General features: G+C 28.6%; 2 protein-coding genes across 2 annotated transcripts; one reads left to right on the forward strand and one right to left on the reverse strand.

Moving 5' to 3' along the window:
* Positions 1-2969: 2969 nt before the first annotated feature.
* LOC149511600 (protein CYSTEINE-RICH TRANSMEMBRANE MODULE 9-like) lies at positions 2970-4663 on the reverse strand. Its single transcript, XM_089754655.1, has 3 exons — positions 4471-4663; positions 3747-3948; positions 2970-3266 (listed from the first exon to the last, which is right to left on the reverse strand). Exons 1-3 carry the CDS (start codon positions 4499-4501, stop codon positions 3218-3220), a joined length of 282 nt encoding a protein of 93 aa, XP_089610781.1. The 5' UTR covers positions 4502-4663; the 3' UTR covers positions 2970-3217.
* A 7006-nt stretch (positions 4664-11669) lies between these two features.
* Positions 11670-13192, forward strand: LOC111300225 (putative BOI-related E3 ubiquitin-protein ligase 3). Its single transcript, XM_022895866.2, has 3 exons — positions 11670-11904; positions 12000-12384; positions 12491-13192. Exons 1-3 carry the CDS (start codon positions 11849-11851, stop codon positions 13082-13084), a joined length of 1035 nt encoding a protein of 344 aa, XP_022751601.2. The 5' UTR covers positions 11670-11848; the 3' UTR covers positions 13085-13192.
* Positions 13193-22788: the final 9596 nt, after the last annotated feature.

Genomic DNA, 22788 nt, shown 5'->3' on the forward strand with positions numbered 1-22788 from the left:
TTATGAAAGCACTATAACCTTCCTCACATGTAACCATACTCTCGAATCTATATCTAGATCTAGTTTTGTGGGCTAGAATCTATCTTTTAAAAGTATTTATGTTAAACTTAGGACATCTTTTTAAAATATTATAAATTTAATTAAGTAGTCAATCGCACTTAAACAAAAAAAAATTGTAACGACTCTTAAAATCAAGTCTAACTATAAGTCTATAAATCTATACGTTTTGACAAAATTTAATTTGAATGAATAAAAAATTATGTGATTGTATGATAGTCTTTGTTAAAATTATCAATTAAATTTATAATACATTCAAAATCAACAAAATTGTGCAGAGGTGTCCATTACTCGAATTTGGCCAGATCGGAACCCAGTTGACACCTCTAAAAGCTAATCCAAATTCAAACATGACTCAATCATTAAGCTCACTTAAATTAACTTTATTATTAAAATATTAAAAATATTTTATATTAATATTTTAATAAAATTTAGAATCGAAATTAAATTTAAAATAACTTTTTATTATTGTAACCTAAAAAATCATATCTAAACCAGCTGTCCGACCCATTCACAAGTTTATTTTTATTTCGATTTTTAAAATTTCAACATCCTTGCTCCTTACTTTTTTTTTGAAAAGTTCTGAGTTTTTTATTTCACAATTGGTATCATAGCTAAATTACGGAATAAAAATATTTTTGGACAAGAAATATAAAATGTAATCTGCTTGATTAATTAGGGTTCAATTCTTATTATCTGATGTCTTGGTTCCCCTATTCCTCCCGCTCTAAACAGTGCTTGCTCAGCTCTAGTCGTCTGGGTTCATGGTTCAAATCAATCGTTCAGACTTCAGACGGATTTTATGGGTCTAATTTTCCTACCAACCATGGCGGCTGATGAGTATGCAGTAATTGATTCAAAGCCTACATCTGAATTGGCTTCCATTAATTTCTAATTGATTGATTTCTCTATGAAATTAAGCTCATTGCAATAATTGTACAATATTTGAACATGAATTCAAATATTTTATGGACCTGAAAAATCGTGTGCAATCAAATTTTACAGTCTGTAATCTTTCCGTTATTAATTATTTTTCTTTGATTCAATATTTCTGAAGCAATCTTTACAATTAGGAACACTATTTTCCATAAGTAACTTTTTTTTGGGGTGTCCAAATCAAATAAGTAATTCTATATGCAAAAAAAAACCCTAGAAACCACCTATATAAATACCCTACTTTCGTATAACCCAAGCCTAAATTGCAGTCTTCTTCAATTTTTTTTTTTTTACAAACAAGAATTTGATTTGTAGGCTTTGAAGCAATCAATCATGGGGTTTAAAAGCAAATTATTAAGTGCTTTGAAGAATTTTGGGGGTTGCATGGGTACCCCAAAGGCTGATAAAAATGAACCCATGAAAAATGCAGGGCTATGCGATCTTCCAAAAGATCAAGAAGAACTTGAAGTTGCAAAAGATAGTGTTCACTCGAAGAATGATGGTGTCAACGAGGAGAGAAATATTGTTGGAACCCAAGTTGCCCTAGACGTGATTGCTGATGGTGAGGTAATTTTAATTGATTAAGTTTGAGTATTAATCATGTTATTAATAGTTCTTAACTTCTATTTAGTTTTTAATCTTGTCAAAATTAACTTCTACTTAGTTTTTAGTTATATATATTTATTTTTTTCTCATAGTTCTTTCTATATAAATTATCCAGTTTCTTTTTTTGCATAATAAATTGAACTTATACAAATTACTTAGTTCTTATATATGTATATGTATACGTACATTCATTTTTATATATGTATGTGTGTATGTATATATGAGATCAGATGGATAAATTTTGGATAGCCAATTTGTATATCATGACCAATCTTCAATGTATTTAATTTGATGTATATATAGTTACAGTGCACTTGGCAGGTTGAAGAAAAAGAAATTGAGGAATCAGCTACACCAGAGAAACCATTTGAAGATGAAGGTGATGATGAACAACAAGTGAAGAATAATTCTGAGGAGAAACCAAAATCCAGGAGTGAAGATTAGTCATGATAATATAATGTCTATTAATATTGATTTCGTAGCCTGTCTGACTTAATTTATCACAAGTTCCTTCAAAGAGATTTGATCTAGGTAATTTGAATTTTCGATTTTGGTGATTTGTTTTCTAATTACTTATTACTATTGTTTGAGCATAAGATGTTTCTTTGTTCTAATTTAGTCTTAATCTTTTTTTTTTTAATAAAAGAGATCCATCTTGATAATCGAAAAGATGAATCACAAATATTATGATTTGAATCTCAAATTTGCTCTATGTCACTTTTTATTATATAAATTAAATAGATTAAATCTCGGATTCATTTTATTTTTATTTATTCCAATTTTGAGAAAGAAAAGATTCATATTTTTATAGTGGGTTTATTGTTATTTTTTATCCAGCTAATTCCAACTTAATTAATTAAATTTTATTTTGGCTGTTTTCTACATGGTAACATGCATATGCATGTATAGGCAACAAAGACTCGAACACCTTTGATTAAATCATAGCAAAGTCTATGTTTCAGAAAAAAATCATAGCAAAGCCTAATTATATTAATTTTGGGCATAAAAACAGGCAAAGCATGAAGAGCCTCTTGCTGCCTAGGATCCAATATTTATCAAAACAGAAATGCCAAAGCATTTGAGAAAAAAAAAAATTATCCGACTAAAAGCCAAATAAGAAACATTAAAATCTTTCTTTAAAATTTGTATTATTCCAAACTATTTACCACAATATAACAACAATCTTTTCATCAACTTGAGCTTAATTTAAATAAATTATCCATCTCTCTCAAGAGATGAACTCTCGTAAGCGTGAAATTCGATCTTTAACAATTATAAGTATTTTTCCATAAATATTCCCCGTAAATTGTATTCTCCTTTGTAAAAAAAAATAAAACAATAATCTTTTCTTCCATTATGCAATAAAGAAATCTAGCAGTTAGATTTTTTAAAAAAAATAAAGCCACTTTGAAAACTCAAGCATTGCATTTTATGTTTGATTCAATGAGCAAATCGAAAGTACCTTTGATTCAGTGACAACTTTTTTCAAAGCAGCTTATACATTCTTATTCAATGTAAGAAGCCAAAATTAATACTACAAAATAACTACATCAAGTAGAGATAAGTATAATTTAACCTAGATAGGAAATCAGAGGATGAAACTTGGGATTGGAGAGAATTAACAAAAGCAAACATCCAAGACACAGCAGCAACATAAGGCAGCAAAACTGCAAGGAATTAAAAGAAACAAGTTGTTAGAAATATAATCAATGAAAGAAAATACGCACACAGAATTTCTTTAATAAGATATCCCAATTATTAGAGCTTCATTTCCAGATGGTTACCACTTATTTCGACCTGTTTACAAGTCAGGAGGCTCGTTAAGCCTACGAGCGTAGCCCAACTTGAATCGGGACAAGAATTTTCAAGCCTTGGCCTGGCCTGATATGGCTAAATTCGTGAAAATATTTTATTAATTTAATTTGAAAATATATTTAAAATTATAATAATATTTTTAATATTTTTAAAAGAAATTTAAATAAATTTGATTGAGTAGATTGACCCAAGCTTTGGATAAAGTCCATAGAAACATCTCTATGCTTATCAATATTATATATCCAAAGTTGAATAAATTTTCAAACATATAAAATAAATAAGTGAAATCACACACACATTGGAAGATAGCGAGACCAAAACACAGGACTCACCATCCTTTCCAAAAGTCATCGCCCTTGCTTTCCGTGCGGACCGGAGGGGCACGTTGGGTGTCCTCATTGGCCGCCATGGTGGGATAACCAACGGGTGGTGGTGGAGCAACATAATTAGGGACATTAGCATACATTTCCATCGGCTTTTCTGCTGGATAGCATTGTTTAGTTGGTCGATATACCTCGCTTGGTCGAGGATATACTATCACAATTGCAGTATGCAACAGCAAGTTAGTTCAATTAGCTATTTCTAGTCATAAGTCAGGTTTTTTTTTTTAATTCTTTTTTACAAAAGAGATCATGACTTGAGTAAAAAAAAAATATTGTAACTATTAATATTTGAACTCAAAATTATTGAATATATCCTATATGAATCAATTAAATTTAACTTTGAATTCAATAAGTATTTCACAGATAAAATAAAATTATATTTGAATCGGTAAATTTGTTCATAAATATAATATCAAACAAAGTAAAATTTTACAATAAAAAAATCTCGATTACCATGATGAGTTTGCTCTCAATCGCAAATGTTGCGATGATCTTAATCCTTTTCATTGCAATTTTCACTTGCAATCCGATTAGGGAAATGTTCAAGTGGACTTATCCTAGTGCACATCTCTCAGCAATTTTTTCATTAAAATCATCCATGGTTGTTAAGAAATATGCACTTTGAGTGTGCAAAGCGAATGCATACCAATAATTTATGTAAAGAAAATCTTACCAGGAGCTCGTTGTTGGTCGGAGTGTGCCATTACTAAAGCCGAAGAGAATGTTAATGAGATCTAACTATGTATTGGTTCAAGTCAACTGCTTAAGTGTGAGGATGAAATATTTGAGGATAGGTATTTGTATGGAGAAGATAACCTATTTAACGGGGCTTGCAAGAAAGTCAGCCGAACGCCCAATACGCGTATAAAATAAGAATATATATATATATATATATATTTCATTAACAATGACATGACAGATTGAGCTGCATAAGGTGCTATAGTTTATAAAAATTGAAGATTAGATACTGAAGCAATAAGCATCAAACATGTAAAAACAAGGTACATGCTCTCTTTAGGTGCCTACAATCTATTGGTTCGATTTTTTTTTTTTTAGCTAACATAGATCATAAATCTTTTTTAATTTAAACTTAACTCAATCAATTCAAATAATTATCTTTAAAAAATGTAATGTCTTAAAGATAATATTTCCTTGTTAAATAATACAAGTTTTATTTACTTAAATGACCGCTCAAATTTGATCAAATTGTGAAAGAAACACCAAATCTTGGAAAACGGAATTTTTTAATTAAATTCATGGAGTGGTAACAAGAAAAAAAAAGCACAAATCTTTCTTGTTCAAATTTTGATTTTATTTTTTATAATTAGTATCCAAAAATAGATATTAATATATGGAAATAATGGTTGAAATGAAGCAAAAAAATTCAATATTCCAACCAGTGCGTTGTTATCGTCCATGGTATATTATATGATATATACTCAATTTCATATTGCAGACACAAATAAATTTTATTCCTTTATTTAGAATCATATTGGAATCTCCCCCTAGTAAAAAAAAATTGAAATGTTCTTTGTTTGATTGTAAATTACTCTTTTTCTTTTGTTTTTTCATTTTTTCCATTACGGAATCATCATCTTCGGCTTGAATTAGACGGGTATTTACAGTAAAATCTAAAATGAGTTAAGGGCCCAAAGCAAAGAAATGAAGCCCTAATCTAAAAAACATTTGGGCTACAATCCCAATTACATCCATTGCTCAGTGGACCTTGCCATTAGATCTTTGTTTCAGTGGTAATTACGTATAAGCGGAAGTGAGGAGGTTTAAATTTTTAAAACAATAGCATTTTAAACGCATTATCACTGAGTTAATAATTAATTCATACTTGAAGTTTATTTTTAGTGACAACTTCATTTTCCTCACCAATAGATATGTAATTTGTTAGTAAAATGTTTGGCTCGTAATTTGATAACCAAAATTCAATATGTAACCACCTAAAATGCCAAAAATAAAAAGCACATCGTCATCACATTGTCATCACAAAGTCACATTTCTTCCAATAAATGAAACTGGAAGATGGATCAGAAGGTAGGAAAAAACCAGAAAATAAATAGCTGTGAAGCTATGATGATTAATTTCTGTCAAATTCGTCAGTGGTTGTTGCTATATAGCAACAGATATGCTTTGGTTGTAGCAGCAAACAATTGGACGCAATATATTTCTGTGTACAAACATGTCAAAATTTGTGAAAGCAACTCAACATCAACTACTGTTTTTTCCACAATAAATTACCATTGAAAAACGAAAAAAAAAAGGCAGGTCCAATCCAATCCTTTTCAATTCAATTTAATTCAATCTCTATGGACTGAAAATGTTCTTGCCTTAACAGATTTAGGAAATGAATGTCAAAACAACAGTCTTAAAAGGGGGACAAGTGTGGGAAATATGCAAATGGAAATAGATCAGTTCAGAGATTGGAAGGGAAAAATAAATAAGTAAATTTGATAATTTTACACACAAAATGATATAAAAAAAATTATAAAATTAATACGATTTAAAATTTTGATAAAAATTATATATGAATTCAACAAAAAAAAAAAAAAACGTTACGTGTGTATTTGACATATTTAGATAAATTATGATACGATAATTTTATATTTTATAAATATGTGATACGAAATAGATATAATACAAATATACGAATATCATGTTTATAAATAAATTACGTTTGCTCTATGAAGGAAAGGTCACCATTTTGTTCAATAGTTAGTAAAGAAAGAAAAAAAAAAATGAAAGAAATGAATAGATTTGAGGGAAGTGAATAAATAATAAATGTGCCCATATAGTGAAGTTAAAGAGAATCATATACTCTTATAGCTTTAGTACTTGGACCCCATAAATATATGCAGCTTTTCTTTCCTAGAAACCTAACGGTCAAATTTGCTGGCATTTCATGTATTTATTTATAATTTATATAAAGAAAGCTAAGTTCTCTGTATATGTTTCCTTACTCCAAGTAAGGTATGTTTCCGATGCAAGAAATAATGATAGATCAAACAGAAACCCAACATCAACCATTCATTAACACAGCTTGGTATTAGGGAAATAAAATGGAGACAACATAAAATAATAAAGGTCAAGAAAGGAAAATGAGAGATCCAGGGAATTTATCTTATATACAAACTGCTATATTTTTTTTAATTTCACAAATGAATTTTTATAATTGTCATATATTTAATATAAGTTATAATTAAGGTCGATGATATTTTATCTTATTGGTATCTTATTGGTAAGTTGGAAATTATAAAATCTTGAAATCTCACATTTGAATATCTTTGTATATAGATTTACTTCAGTTTATATTTAATTTTTCTAATTATATGATGATTCACATTGATTAATTAATTTGTTTAATTCAATTCATCTATTTTTTTATATGAAGGAGATGTGTCAATTATATAAATTTACTTGTAAATTTTAAAATTCTCACCTACATTTTATAAAATAATAACCATACATGTAAAAAAAGAACAATGAAGAAGAGCAATGATCAATGTGACATTGTCAGTCATGATTTTGTTTGTACATATCTTTGTGGGAAAGATGAACGAGATTACCAAAAAGAAAGAGAGAGAGAGAGAGAGAGAGAGAGATTCAAAGATATTGAGAATCTCATTGTGTGTGAGAGATGGCAAAAGGTAGGGATATCACATGAAGAATACACAACACCAATAACTTTAATTAATAAGTTGAATGTAAGAAAAAAGTTAAAGGGAAACCTCCACAAACTGAGTCAATTGGTGCAATATAGAATTCATTGCCCTTAAAGGAGGGGAAGCACAAACAAACATGATCCCACTTCATATCTCTCATATTCTCTTTTCTTTTAAATATTTATATTTGTTCTGTCCTAATTTATAATGACAACATGCATTCAACAACAATCATAAACCATCCATTTTCTTTTTCGAAGCTACAAGTGTAATAATTATAAGTGATCAAGTGTGTATTATATTTCATATTAAAAAAAAAAAATTAATTCACACAAACTATGAGAGTTGAACTTAAAATCTTAAAGTTCGTAGATTTTTCATTATCACTAAGGTAAGGCGTTATTATCAATTTTTTTTACAAAAAAAGGTTATATTCTAAAAATAAAAAGAAAGATTGTAAATATTAAAATTTAAAATTTATCTTAAAATATTTATATGAAACTGAATTAACTTTAAGTTTTTTTTTTTTTTTTTTTTTTTTTTTTTTGTGATTCTGGTGCTTGGTTGAATGAAAGTATAGTCGAAAGAGTTGGATTTATGTGGGCAATAATAGAGCTAGAAAATGAAACAAGATAGACATAAAGAAAAGTACAATGAACAAAGAATCCATCAATCTACTTCACATGATCTACTCTCTCCTTGTAATGGGTATCTATCTTTCCAAAGCAATGAAACATTTTTCACAAATTAATTTAGCAATTTCTCTTAATCTAATCTCTATATATTTATTAATTCTTTGGCAAGTAGTTGCTTGACCGATCCGCATGAAAGGGAAATATGAGCCATGGAGGCAATGGTTTTATTAATGAATCACGGTCCTCTATGTCTGTACGGCCTGCCTTGCAAGAAACATTATATAAATTAATTTGATATATAATATAACCCATGTGGGTTTGCGATAATTAAAATTTTTTTTCACATAAAAAAAATCATAATTTAAGAATAAAAAATGAAATTATAAAGATTTAAACTTGAGATCTATAGTTATCACCAAAAGGGTGGTAGCTCGAATTATATCAACTATCAAGACTCAATTTGTTCGGTTTCTTTGAAGAGTTAGAAGGCTATCTTTTGTTCCTATAAATGAACCTTAGCGACGAAGGTTGCTAATGTTTGTGAAACATCTTAAGGTGTATCACCTTTTAATGGTGGACGAATGGTAGTCAAAGCAACAAATCTTATATAGAAAAAAGAATTGAAGGAGGATTCAATCCCCATCCAATTGAGATTTTGAAATTCCATTCTTTCAAGGTCATCAATTATGTAAGAGTGATTGGCATGTCAACATTTAGCGCTGGTCCACAAAAAAAAAAAAAAAATGTTTTACCAAATTTAATGGTTATCTAGAAATCAACTCCAAGAAAAGTATCATGCCCCTAATTTTCTTCGGAAATTCCATCCAAAACATACAAATTATCACCCATGAAATTCAATTCATGCAAATAAAAAACCTTTCCTCAAAAAAATTATCCGAAAATACTCAAACAAAAAATTACAAAATAAATTATTTCTAATAATCAAATTAAGTTTTAAAATTTTATCATATCAACAATCATCATGCATGAATCCAAAATTTAACAACAATAATTTTCCTAAATTAAAAAAAAAAATTTTGAATCCATGTACGTTAAATAATATTTGTGATGATCGTATTGGTTATAAACAAAAAGCATTAATAGAACTTAAGAGACTTAATATAATTAGTTTATATAATTATTTTTAAAAATTAATATTCAATAAATCTAAAATTTAAATCTTAACATTTATAATAATCTTTTCTATTATAAAATTATTACTTTCTTTATATATATATAAAAAAAAATGCATTCACAAATTATCAAACTTTCGTTGAATGTTTACCTTTATAGCATTTAAGTCAAAGCTTGACTTTATCAGCATTTCTATTTATTAAACATGTAAAGGCAATTACTTAACATTGGGCACGTTTTTGGAAGACTAATGGCATCTCAATTGTACGACAAGATGTAAATTAAGAAACATTAATGTTTCACTTTCAAATCAAATATCCACCCATCCATAAATTCATATATAGTCTCCATTTTTGAGGTAAGTTACATTGAATCTAACGATTGCATGACCCCACCAATTCATTATTAGGATAATCCCATTCCTAGCTAAAACCCTACATTTGCCATGCCTAGCTATTATAGAGAGTTCGTATTCCACACGCCTAAAAAACCCTTAATTTCTTTTTGACTAATTTTGATGTATCTTAATACACTTATTCATAGATCGAATTATATATTTAAAGTTTGAAATCAGAATCCAATGCAGTTTAAAATTTTATTTTATTTTAAAATATATTTAAAAATAAAATCGAATCTCTTGGACCTGACGAGCTAAACTCGCTTGAGCCTTGGGTTGAACGTTTGGTTGATTAGCTGGATTAGATTCGGCTCATGGATAAATTTACTTGTAAATTATTGATTTAATTTTTGTATTTAACCTAAATTTTCTAAGATTATGTTTGAATTACCTTTCAATGTAAGTGCCATATTTCTCTTTCTAGATATCAACATGTGCTACAAACATCAAAAGTATACATTTATATCCCCTTCAAAGTCAACTTTTTTTATCATCATCCAGATAATTAAATAAAATCGTAGATTTCTATAAAACCTACGTACATGAAACCGTTTAAATTAAAGTCTAATTTGATATTATAATTGAAGTTGAAACCAAATTCGCCGCAATCATAAAAGTAGATATTAAGTTTAAATTTGAAAAACTTCTATTGTAAATTAATTAAACGTAAATGCAATTACAGTACTAAACCGAATTGATAATAAATTTATAATCAATGTGACACATCACTTATTTATCCAAGTCGGTGAATTTAGGAGGACAAGATAAATAAGAAAAGAAAATTTATTATTTTTGATTTAGAGATAAAAGGGATTTTGGGTTTCATCCGATGTATTCTCTTTTTGGATTAATTTAACGAGATTTATTTACATTAGATTTAATAAAGTTATAAAAAAAATTATTTTTATACGACTTTTTAATAAATTTAAATCCAGACAACAATGAAAAATAGATTTTTTTTTACTACTTAAATAAATTATTTATTGAATTTTTTTTTATATTTGAGTTAAAGATTGAATTTTGATTATTGAAATTAAGAATTTAATATTTTATTATTAAAAAATATTTCATAAATCATGAAGTTTTTAAATTTTATTTATGAAAATAAAAGAATTATCACATGTTTTTTAATATATTAAAATATAAAAAAACTAATATAATTTTAAAAAATTTGATAGACTCATAATCGTTTTAACAAGGTTTATAAAAATATCATAAAAATTTAACAAAATGGCACATACGTGAATATGATATTTTTAATAATTAAAATTTTGTATGTATATAAAAAAATACTTAATCTTTTAATGCTATTTTTTCAAAATTTAAAAATTACATTATAATATAAAAAAACAAATTCAGAAAATAATGTACAAAAGTATGTTAGGAGAGGGTTTTTAGACACGTGGCAAAGTAAATGCCAAAAAATGAGAGTAACCTTTCCCATGCGACCAGCAAGAATTCGATCAAATCAATAGAAAATGCCAAATGACCAGCACTCCTTCCCGCGTACACCGTACCTCTCTGTTTCGCTTTTTCTTTTCTCAACGGCTGCTTAGCTAATAACAAGGTTCCCCCAACGTTTTTTTTTTAATCTTTGACAATGTGTCAGTGGGCTCCATCTCTTCCCAAGCTGGCAGTCGCCACGTGGGGTCCCCACTGCAATTTGTCCTCATCTTATGATCACCCTATCCTACACGTGTACTCATATCCCACCATTTTCACGTTGTTTCAGGAGAGCATGCGATTTACACGTGGCACGCACACTTACTGTCAGTTATTTAATCTTACATCACAACCAGTCAGGTAAGTGGGCGGTAAACCTGGTTTTTTATGTCCCGGAAATGCCCCTAGAAAGTTGCTTGAACTACGGACTGGACTGGATTGTATTATTGGAGTCAACTGGGAGGGAAGGAAGAGGTTAATTTGGTAAACATACCTAATATAGACAAAACAATCCATAACAACAAAGAACTCTGCTTTCATATGTAGCTTACTTTTCTTTCTATAAATCTATCAAAAATTGAAAAAAAATAGAAAAGAAAATTATTTTTAATTTCTCACTCTATCTGTAAACCGAACCAAACCCTAAATAAACCCCACCATACAGCCTTGCCAGCTCTATTGCATGCCCACTTTTGTTCCCTTTCTCTTTCATTTCGCCCTTCTTAAAAACCAAAGCAAACCAAACTCAAACACCATATTTTTCTCTAATCCATGGCTGTTGAAGCTAGGCATCTCAATCTCTTCGCTCCTCAATTCTTTGGAAACAGGTTCCTTCTTAAAAACCCAATTCTTTGAATATCGAGATGCATGCATTTTTCATTGAATCAAATACTGAGACGCAATTTTTTTTTTCTTTTTACAGGGAAATGATGATGAACACCATAGAAGCAAACGGGAATATGTTTCAAACCCAGATGGGATATGGGGTACCATTATCCGGAACAAGGACGGCGGCAACGGAAGGATTGCTTCCTTTATATAACTCTTTGGTTACTGATTCAATCCATCAAAAGGCTGTTGCGGCGATGAAATCAGAGAGTAGTTTGACGTACAATAATCTTCCCTTACCGAGGAAACGTTCAAGAGATTCCATTAATCCAATCCTTTCTTTCCCTTCTCCTGTCCAACAACCCAATAACAACAACAACAAAAACAAAACTTGCTCTCCTTTCTCTTTTCTTGGCCATGATATTTCCCTTCACATGGAGCAGCAACAGATGGATATTGATCACCTCATCTCCCAACATGTGAGTCTTCCTTAATGTTGGGTTTCATTTGAAAGTAACTTTTGTTTTTTTCTCATTTTCAATACATTTAATATTGATGGATTTTTGGGATTTTTTTCTTTTCTAGATGGAGAAAGTGAGGGTGGAAATAGAGGAAAAAAGGAAAAGGCAAGCAAGGAAAATAATGGAGGCAATTGAAGAAGGGGTAATGAAGAAACTAAGAGCCAAAGAAGAAGAAATTGAAAACATTGGGAAATTAAATTGGGCACTGGAAGAAAGGGTGAAGTCACTCTGCATAGAGAACCAAATTTGGAGAGATTTGGCTCAAACCAATGAGGCCACGGCCAACGCACTACGGACCAACCTTGAACAAGTCCTTGCGGCGCAGGTTAAGGACGAGCGCACCCGTGGCGTAGGATTCGAGGAGGCAGCGGCAGATGAGGTTGATGACGCGCAATCTTGCTGTGGCAGCAGTTGGGAAGTGGAGAGGCGCACGTTTGCCGGGGAAGGAGGGGAAAAAAGTTTGAAGGATGATAAAAACAATAACGGTGAGGAAGAAGGCAACAGCAGGCTGTGCAGGAATTGCAGGAAGGAAGAATCGTGTGTGTTGCTGTTACCATGCAGGCATTTGTGCTTGTGTACTGTTTGTGGGTCTGGTCTTCACATTTGCCCCATTTGTAAGTCCACCAAAAATGCTAGTGTTCGTGTTAACATGTCATAAAAAAAATTACACAAACCAAAAAAAAAAAAGAAATCCAAAATGTTTCAAGAAGAAATGTTGGAACCAAAACTTTTGTAATTACTTAGATTAATTCTTTTTTTTTCCTAATTTTCTACTCTGGGATTTAATATGTGCCCTTTTTTATTAGTTTTTACAAGTTCATAAATCCTTAGAGAAGAAAAGAGAAAATTGCTATAAATCTGCTTTTATTTTCCCGACGATGAAGATGGAGTGAAATTTTTGCATTTAATTTCTAATTTTCTTTTTTTTTTTAATTTCTAAAATAATTTAGGCTTTTTTCAATTAGTTATAATTTTGGAATTTATAGTAAAATGGGAGTGTAGTGTTGATATCTTCGAGATAGAGGTGGATAATAAAAATTTATATTGCTTTGAGTTTAAATCATTCGAATTTAAAATTCAGAGTTTATCGGGATAAAATCAATATAAGCTTAAGTTATTATATTAAGGCTTTTTTAAAAATAATTTTTATATTTAAAAATTACTTTTGATTTAAAGACATGTTAAAACAATAAACAAATTTTTTTTTTAATTTAAAAGTTTTATTTTTTTAAATAAAAAACTCATTGAGAAATGTTTTTATGGTAAAAAAAATACATTTAGTTAAAAAATATTTTTAATATTTTATTATTTTATACATATATATTTTGACATTTCAATTACTTATAATATTTTTTTATAATAATATCAATTTTTTAAATTTTAAATCATATTTTTTAAAAGTAATTCTTTAATTTATATTTTTTGTAACTGTAACAACAATATTAAATTAACCTTTAAAGTCATTTCAAATATAAATTAATTTAGGTTTGGAACGTTTGAAGTTTGATTTTGGCATGTTCTGATCGTTGATTTTTTGTCAAATTACTTTGAATCGAGTTCGTTTTATTTTATAAGTGGGCCTTAAGGATGTAAATGGTATTGATAAGTGTATTGAAAATTAAGGAAAAAATAATAAAGACAATGTGAAAAGGGCAAAAGGGTGGGACCCAATAAAGGCATCTACATTGGCAAAAAAGTAATAATAATAAGGCCATCTACCCGACAGATAGAGAGGGGAGAAGCTAGAAGAAGGTAGGGAAAGGGTGATAGGAGAGTAAAGGGGACGCGCAGGAACGCGTGGAGTCAACAAGGGCGGAGTGAAAGGGACCGGTGTAAGGCAAAAGCTGACACGTCGGACGCGCGCAAAGGCCGCTGTTTGGCACAGTCCCACTCACTTCTTTCTTTCCTTTCCTCTTCTTTTTCTCTCGTCTCGTGCACACAACCAAACGCATGGTGTCAACTGTTCTTTTACCTTTCTTTTTTTTATTTAATTTATTTTTTTTCTTTTTTAATATAAAACATCTTATTTTTTTATATTTTATTATGTCAATTTTTTATAAATTTTACCATAATTAGAGTAATATGGTAAAAAATTAAAAATTTAAGACAAAAAAAATAAAATAAAAATTGATAAAATGGTGGAGAATAATCTTAATATAAAGATTATAAATATTTTTATTTAAATTTCAAATTATTAGATATTATTAGATAATTAAGAAATTGATAATATTTAAGATAAAAAATTGAAACTACAATAATTTTAATTAATTTTATCTTGATAATGACTAAACTATGCTTTTCCTTGTGTTCATATCTAACAATTTTCTATTATAATTAAACTAATTTCAGAAATTTTAAAAACAAAAAAAGAAAAAATAATATTTATTTAGAAGAGACGAGAAAAAAGGGAGTGAGGACAGGGGGAGGGCTGAAAGGACAAAAAGGAAACAAACGTCTCCACAAAAAAGTACGAAAAAGTCTTAATCTTCTGCTAGGCCTAAAAGCATATCTTTCGTATTTTTGGCGTATTTTACACGTCAGCTTAATTTATTTTATTTTTATTTATCATTTTTATTTAAGTAATAATTAAAATTAAAAAAAAAGAAAAAAAAAAGAAAACGGTAAAGCATCTTATCAAATGGTTTTGATTTGATACGGTGTAACATAGTGACATTTATTACCATGAGCTCCAGTAGATTATTCGCCGTTTACTATGATTGGGCAATTAAGGATCGTTGGATTCATCTTTTTTTCAACTTTTCAATGTCTTTGTTTCAAAAGAATTACAAAAAAAGTCACAGATTAAAAATATTTTGCATGAAATTATTTTTTTTTGACTTTTGAGAAAAATAAAAAAAAAAAAGAAAAGAAAGAGAAAAGGAAAAAAGCTGAATAAGTCTTTTTTTGTTTTTATGTGAAACTTGTGCAATTGAAGACTATTCTTTATATGCCACATTTTGTCATTATCCACTTTTCTAAATGCCTCATTTTGTCATTGTCTCCTTTCTAAATGCTTCATTTTGTCATTTTCTCTTTTTTTTTTTTTTTCAAATGTGTCATTTTGTCATTATAGTCTAGTAGTTTATTTTTCTTTTTCTTGTTAACTTTTTTTTATCAATTTCTAATTAACTCAATGACTTTACTTAGAAATGATTTGGTTTTTATTGATATTTTAAGTTAGTTGATATTAATATTAATATAATTTTAAAATTTCACCTTTTGAACTTATGATAAAATATGATTTAAAGCTAATTTTCTTTAATAATTTTATTTACTTATTTATATTTTATATAAATATTAAATTCATTTTTTATTTATAAATTCAAATTTTTTTGTAAAAAGGAGGTGTTACAATTTTTAATAGAAGAAGTTATAGTCATTAGAATTTAAATTTCATATTTATTAAATATATTTTTTAAAAAATAATTATATGAATCAATTAAATTAAATTTTAAATTTTATATAAATTTAAACATAGACTAAAAAACAAGGAAACAACATGTAATTTTTCACCTTAATAAGAAGTTTCAAAATAATCACAATCTTTATACTAATAATTATCAAATTTGTTATTTCTTTCAAAGTAAATAGTTTAATTATGCCAGTAAGTCAAAATAATTTTAATCTACCTTCCTTTTTGTCATTCCCTTTGTTAAATAAAAGACTAATTAACATGTGAACTCTGATCAGCACAGCAAACAGATGAATCCAATGGTCCATATTTCTCCAACCATATCGAACGGTGAAAAAGTAATAGGATTTCATGGAATCTCATTTAAAGAAATCTTATTGTGGTGGATGCCGATTTGATGAAGGCAAGTGTTTGGGGCGGTGGTTGAAGGAGGCGCATCCAACGGCATCTTACCTTGTTGCCGCTCTCTTTTGTCATCATTAATGGTATATCAAATAATTTTTTATTAAAAATTATAGTAGTACTTTTTTAAAAAATATATAGTAATTGGTAATTTAGATGGTGTAGCGTATAGGTTTCGTCATTTCGATAATAAACTCTAATCCCTAAATTTTAACCCTAAAATTCACTAAGGTGTTTGCTCTCTTATATCACTCCAATTTTTGCAAGGAAAAGAATAATGAGTGAACATCGAAGGGATCTCAATATAGAAATCATTGGAGACTATCAAACAAAGAAATATAGAATAGAAATTGGATCAACACAGCTTGAAAGCAAAATCGTTTGCGATCCCTCTACTCTAACTATATATATATATATATATATATATATGTGTGTGTGTGTGTGTGTTCGATGGTTTTTTTGGAGAGAGTGATTGGGTGCTTTGTTGAAAGACTTACAGACCAATAAAACAAAATCGATCACATGCGCGTGTGTGTAAAAGAGATAAGGGTATGGGGCTGGCTATATATGATAAATGTATATCATGAGATGAAAATGACTTTTAAGGATTCATGAAAATTTCAAGTTCATTTTTATGGTTCATGCATGTGTTTTCACGACTGTATATTTATGAGAGAGATTGCTCAATAATAAAAATTTTCCATTTATTAAAAGATCAAAAAAAAAAAAAATTCAACCGACAATTTTGATTTTGTTAGCAACTCTAAGTCTCTAACTGATCAGATCATATAATTTTTTCATATCTTTGGCCTTATTTATCAAGGGTCCCCAATATACATATGGCCAACTGTTTAGAAATAAGTCACCCTCATTAATTTCAATATCAACGACCAAAAATCAAATCTTCAAATTTTGTCCAACATAGTAGCCAGATTTATAACGATGTTGGATTTAAAATGTAGGACCCAAAATATTTAAAGACAGGAGAGATAACAAAAAAGACATTATAAAAATAAATAATTAATTAATTATAAAGTATTAAGGGGATAGTGTAAAAAAAATTAGATGAAGAAAGACTATTTAATTTTAGAGTTAAGATATATCTTAAATTTTATCAATAATTTATATTAAAATTCTCAAATCTTTCACTTAATAATTAAAGACGTTTGAAAGGACATCAAATACTTGGTTTCGAGCCAAGCTTCTCCTCCCTTTTACTTATATTAAGGTTTTATTTTCGAGATGTAACAAAAAAAATTTATATTAAAATTATAAATCATTCACTCAATGAATTATTGACAGGAAAACTTAAACTTATATTTTACAAACAAATATTTAATTTTTATTAATTTAATCCATCTATTTATTTGCAAATAAAATCGATCCGTTTAAATAATAAAGTAATAATAGAAGCATAAGACTTTGTTTTGGCGGAAATTTGGGCCTCTGTGGGCCCTGCGGTATCAGGGACAATCTGTCCCTCCATTGCCGGCATGCCCTAAAAACATGTGAATCTGATTCCCCTAGCTACTTTTTTTTTTTAATTGTTTTGATTAATATTGTTCAATTTTTTTAAAAATAAATTTGGGGTATTCCATTTTTAATTCTATATTTTATTAAAAATTTTAACAAGTTTTAAATTGAAAAATTACAATTTTTTTTTCATACATAATTTATGCATAATTTTTTTATGCGTCGATTAATCACGTAATTAGAGAATATTGTTATTATTACATACATGATCAATGAAAATTTTAAATTCAACGTGAATTTAAATATTAATATTATAGACATTTTTTATTATATTAATTTTTTAATTTTATGGAAAGAATTTAAAAATTACACTGACATACATAAAATAACAAATAAATTTTTTTATTATCTTACTTTTTCTTATTAGTGTAAAATAATTGGTTAGTTGGTAGGAAGTTATTGATTCCATAGACCTATATAATTGAGTTTTAAAGGGTAAATGGAACTTACCTGAATTGAAAAGGTGTTTTTGCCTAGGAATGTAACCAAAAGTTAAACAACAACTTGCTAGAAAAAAAGAAATAATGATCCTTCTTTTTCTTTTTTTTTTTTTGTGTTTTCAAAGTTTATCACTTTGGGATTTATTGTGGCAATTGGAGCCTCATTATGACCCACTACTCAACATGGTTTTGATGTTGAAATCTCCTCCCTATTTGATTTTTGTCTTGTATTCTTGCCAGTTGTTGATTCCATATATATATATATATATATATATATATTGAAATATATCTCGAATTCAAGTGTGCAATTTTCAAGTATAAATGGAATGAATAAAAGTTGATTTTTTTCATATTGCCTATAAAAATTCGAATTCAACTGTTTGAATAGAGAAGTTTATATCGATTATCATACAAATACTATTTTGGAAAATAATCTTTTGATTTAATTTTTCAAAAAAAAAAAATTTTTTGAAAATTTTTTTCCAAATTTATTGATTTAATATATGCTATCATTAATTTTTTTTTCCCTCAAATAACATTGTTGTTGAGTCTCTTGACTGTTCCCTAAGCATAATAAATCCTTCAAAAACCTACTTTTTATCAAGCACAAGGGAATGAATACAATTTTTTTTTTTTAACAATAAAGAGATATTTCTTAGTTTTGTCTTAACTTAATCATGTTTTGGGCAATTTTTAAGGAAGTATTCATACAAATTAATCTGATATATTTAATATTTTACTTCCAAAATTTTCCTCACAAGTGGATCGATTGTTGGTTCACAATAAAAAAATAATTTATTTTCTTACCAAATCGACCAATCTTGGTAAATAAAAAATGTGTATCTTTAATATTAGGGATATAAATTTTATCTATACTCAATGAAAATTTGATTTTTTACTTGAGAATGGAGATGAATATTATATTATAGGTATGAAGATAAATATGGATATGATTTTAAATTTGGTAGGAGAGTGGAAATAGGTAATATAGTACTTCTCCCATACCTTACATATATATATTTAGTAAATAATTTTTTTATTAAATAATATAAATTATTATTTTAGATTAATTAGAATTAATAAAAAAATTACTTAACTATGCAAGATAAAAAAAATAAAAAAATAAGTTTTAGTTTTTAATTTTTTTAAAGTTATGGGTATGGGCATACCATTAAATAACTGCGGAGATGGTGATAAAAATAAATTTAAAATACTTATTGAATATGGGTACAAGATTTGGAATAATATAAAAATCTAAAAATAAAAATAAAAAATTCTATTCTCTCTATACTCTACTCATTAACATCCCTACTTAATATTGAATCATATGCTTAGATGTGCTTCTTTCTTCTTAATTAAGTGCAAGTCTTTTATTTTTATGAAAAAAAAAAAGATACTTTATGCTAAATAATGCCAACATGACTTTATGCTAAATAATGCCAACATGCATAACCTAACACAAGAATATTAGAAGCATAACTCCTTGTGACAAGGGAACCATCATCTCAATTTTCAATTCAACTTATCATCATCACTTGTACCCTTGTGATGTAGGTCCCAACATTAAAAAAAAGAAAAGGAAAACAAAAACCTAATCTCTCATTAGATTTGTTTAAAATGGTGGTCAAGTAAATGGTTGAAATTTCTTAGTATAGATTCAATTCCAATAATAATAATAAAAAAAAAACAAAAGTGCATAAAATATGGTATCTTGGAAGATTGTTGGGATTGTCAAAGGAGAATTAAGTACTATTTTTTTTCAAATGACACCCATCATTATTGTTTTTAAGGTATGAGTGGTGCATTCACATTGGAATCCCAAATCCATACAGATATTATTATAAAAATTTGCAAAAGCCTTTACTCAAAGCATAGGCATGAAACAAAGCAAACAATTTATAATTAATTGGCCAAGAAAGGCAACCAACATCTACACAACTTCATGTCTCCCTTTCAAGAAAAAGATGTGTGAATAAACTAAAACCCAACTTCATTGTTTTTGGTCCCATTTCCCATAGAATCACACATCAATTTCATTGTGGGTCACATCCCTTTCCCTCTTCTTTCTTCTTCTTCTCCAATAATTATTGTTTGACACTTAATACATAAATCAAAATAATGTTAGATATCTAGCAAAATAAAATAAATAAAGTATAGTAAAGGCATTCTCCAATTCATCGTCACGTACACACTACGCACCTAGCCATCAAAATGCCAAGTACTAAGACAATGACACTTGACCCAATGGCTTTTATTTTTTTTTTTAATTAATTTTTTGGGTTATTTTTTTCTTATAATGACAAATAAAATATCCATAATTATTTGGCTCCATTTCATTACTTTTTAATTTAATCATCCTTTTATAAAAGCATAATTTTCATAATTCATGTTTTATGGATTTTTTATATGTAATATGGTAAATTTATGACAAAAAATTATAAAAGAATCTAGGAGAGTACTATACTCTTTTTTTTTTTATATATATCTTTTTGGTTTCAAGGGTGTTAGACTTGGTGTAAAGGGATTGATATGTGTGTCACATAAGTTGTCCACTTCATTGATCTAAATAAATAAAAACATATTCCCAAATTCAATTGAGTGTGGGGCAGCAGAAGCAATAGACAGTACACAAGCAGAGAATATGGATCCAATCAAGGAGGATGGACCCATTAATGGGAACCCAAGCTTTTCTTCCCCTCCTTGTGAAAGGAGGCACTCATTTATACCAAGTCCATCATCTTGGAATTGATTTTTCTGCTTCCTTTGTTCTCTCCTAAAAGTCATGACCCCACTCCCACCCATTTCACAAGTCATCAATTAAGATAATTGATGAGACCCAAGTTAGGTCAAATTAAATTTGAGGTGGCCCCCATTGTATCATTTCTTAATAAGTGTGAAATGTGAATCACAAATATGGAAAAAAAAGAACCTTGCTGAAAACAACCTATTGATAAGGAATATATCAATGAAGTCATTGGAATCAAGTTTAGCATATTTTTTACAGCTCATTTTTTCAATTTCAATGGTGGGATCATCATGGGCATCAAGAAAGAAGGTTCAGTCTTCAATGGCATTGATTTGTTGGGTGGGAATATGACTTAAAAATAAAAAAAAATTTAAATTTATTAAATATTATTTTTACAAATGATTATATAAATTAACGAAATTAAACTTTAAATTCTTTCAAATATTTTGTTTTAGATTTAGTAGGCAATAAAAAAAAAGAGAAAACACTATCAGGTTATTACTCATTATGAAAAAGATGGATTTGACTGAATTAAGGAAATGGGAAGACTCCCTTTCTCTAACTCTGCACATTTCTCCTACTATGTAAGGGATGATGGGTTATATAATTTTCTTTTGGAAAGGCATTGGTGGGTCAAGACTCAAGATAAGAATCCCACAAAGCCCTCAAAAGGAAGAGTGCACAAAACCATTCACCCAGAAATCATATCCTACACAAATGATATTTTTTTTTTCTTCCTTTATGTGGGAATTTCAATGACCTGCCAATGCCATGAATCTACTTTTTACATGGGATCACAATTTGGTGTGATGGGTGGAGCAAGGCTAAAGATTAGATAGAGACATTTTTTATTGCAAATTTGAATCCAGCAAACCCCACTAAATGAATGAAAACTTTGAAAAGAGAACTAAAGAAACACAAAAAAAAAAAATGGAAAGAAAGGAAAACTATTGCATCTATTCTTCTTCTCTTTCCTCTTGGTTTTGACAGATTGTTGTGTTGTGCAACTGTAACATCAGCTTCTCCCACTAACCCAATAACCCATGTGCCCTACACTATAAGGTCTTACTCATACCATTAAAAGGTTCTTGGAGATTGTGGCTGCAAACCCAACTCCTCCCCCATCTTGGGTGAATTCAATTTTTTTCCGTAAGAAATGGTAACTTGATATTAACCAAAAAAATTATAAATATTGAAATTAAAATTTTAAATTTATTAAATATTATTTTTTAAAAATAATTAAATTAATTAATCGAATTAAAATTTGAATTTATCTGGACTTAAATCATTATACTTTTCTTTTTTTTTTTTTAATTTGTTTCCTCTCTCTCTCTCACTCTATTCATGAGAGGGGTATCTTGTGTAAAAGTGTTTGTAACAGTTCCATTTTGTCTTAGATCAGGCAACCACTGTAAAAGCCAACCACACAAATCATTCATGCAGTTTGGTTGGGTTGAGGAAAGTGGGCAGACAAGACATCTAACAGAGAATAGGATGGATTTTTCAACGTGGACGGATAGGATATATGAAGGATAACATTGGATTGGACAAACTACAGCCCCTAAAACATTAGATGCAAATGCTATGCCCTGTTTCAACGACAAAGATAGATGGGGTGTACTATGTTTTTAATCTGTATTCCCCGTTTTCCCTGTCCCCCCCTCCCCCTTTCTTTTTTTTTCCCCTCTTTCAAAGTTTGTACATTCTAACAGTGACAACGACACGAGCATGGAGTTGAAGATGACATTACAAAATATATGGTACTATTATCCAATATCAGAAATGCATGATATGTATTGTGCTGTCTCTCAGACAATTCATTAAGCAAA

Source organism: Durio zibethinus, chromosome 25 (assembly GCF_047325235.1).
Source record: "Durio zibethinus cultivar Kanyao isolate XHJ-2024 chromosome 25, ASM4732523v1, whole genome shotgun sequence".
NCBI lineage: Eukaryota > Viridiplantae > Streptophyta > Magnoliopsida > Malvales > Malvaceae > Durio > Durio zibethinus.

Coding starts and splice junctions, on each gene's coding strand:
- LOC149511600 (XM_089754655.1), bottom strand. CDS start 4,501: ATGGCACACTCCGACCAACAACGAGCTCCTG. Junction 3,949..4,470: donor CGACCAACAACGAGCTCCTG/GTAAGATTTTCT, acceptor CAATTGTGATAG/TATATCCTCGACCAAGCGAG. Junction 3,267..3,746: donor GATGACTTTTGGAAAGGATG/GTGAGTCCTGTG, acceptor AATTCCTTGCAG/TTTTGCTGCCTTATGTTGCT.
- LOC111300225 (XM_022895866.2), top strand. CDS start 11,849: ATGGCTGTTGAAGCTAGGCATCTCAATCTCTTCGCTCCTCAATTCTTT. Junction 11,905..11,999: donor CCTCAATTCTTTGGAAACAG/GTTCCTTCTTAA, acceptor TTCTTTTTACAG/GGAAATGATGATGAACACCA. Junction 12,385..12,490: donor ATCACCTCATCTCCCAACAT/GTGAGTCTTCCT, acceptor TTTCTTTTCTAG/ATGGAGAAAGTGAGGGTGGA.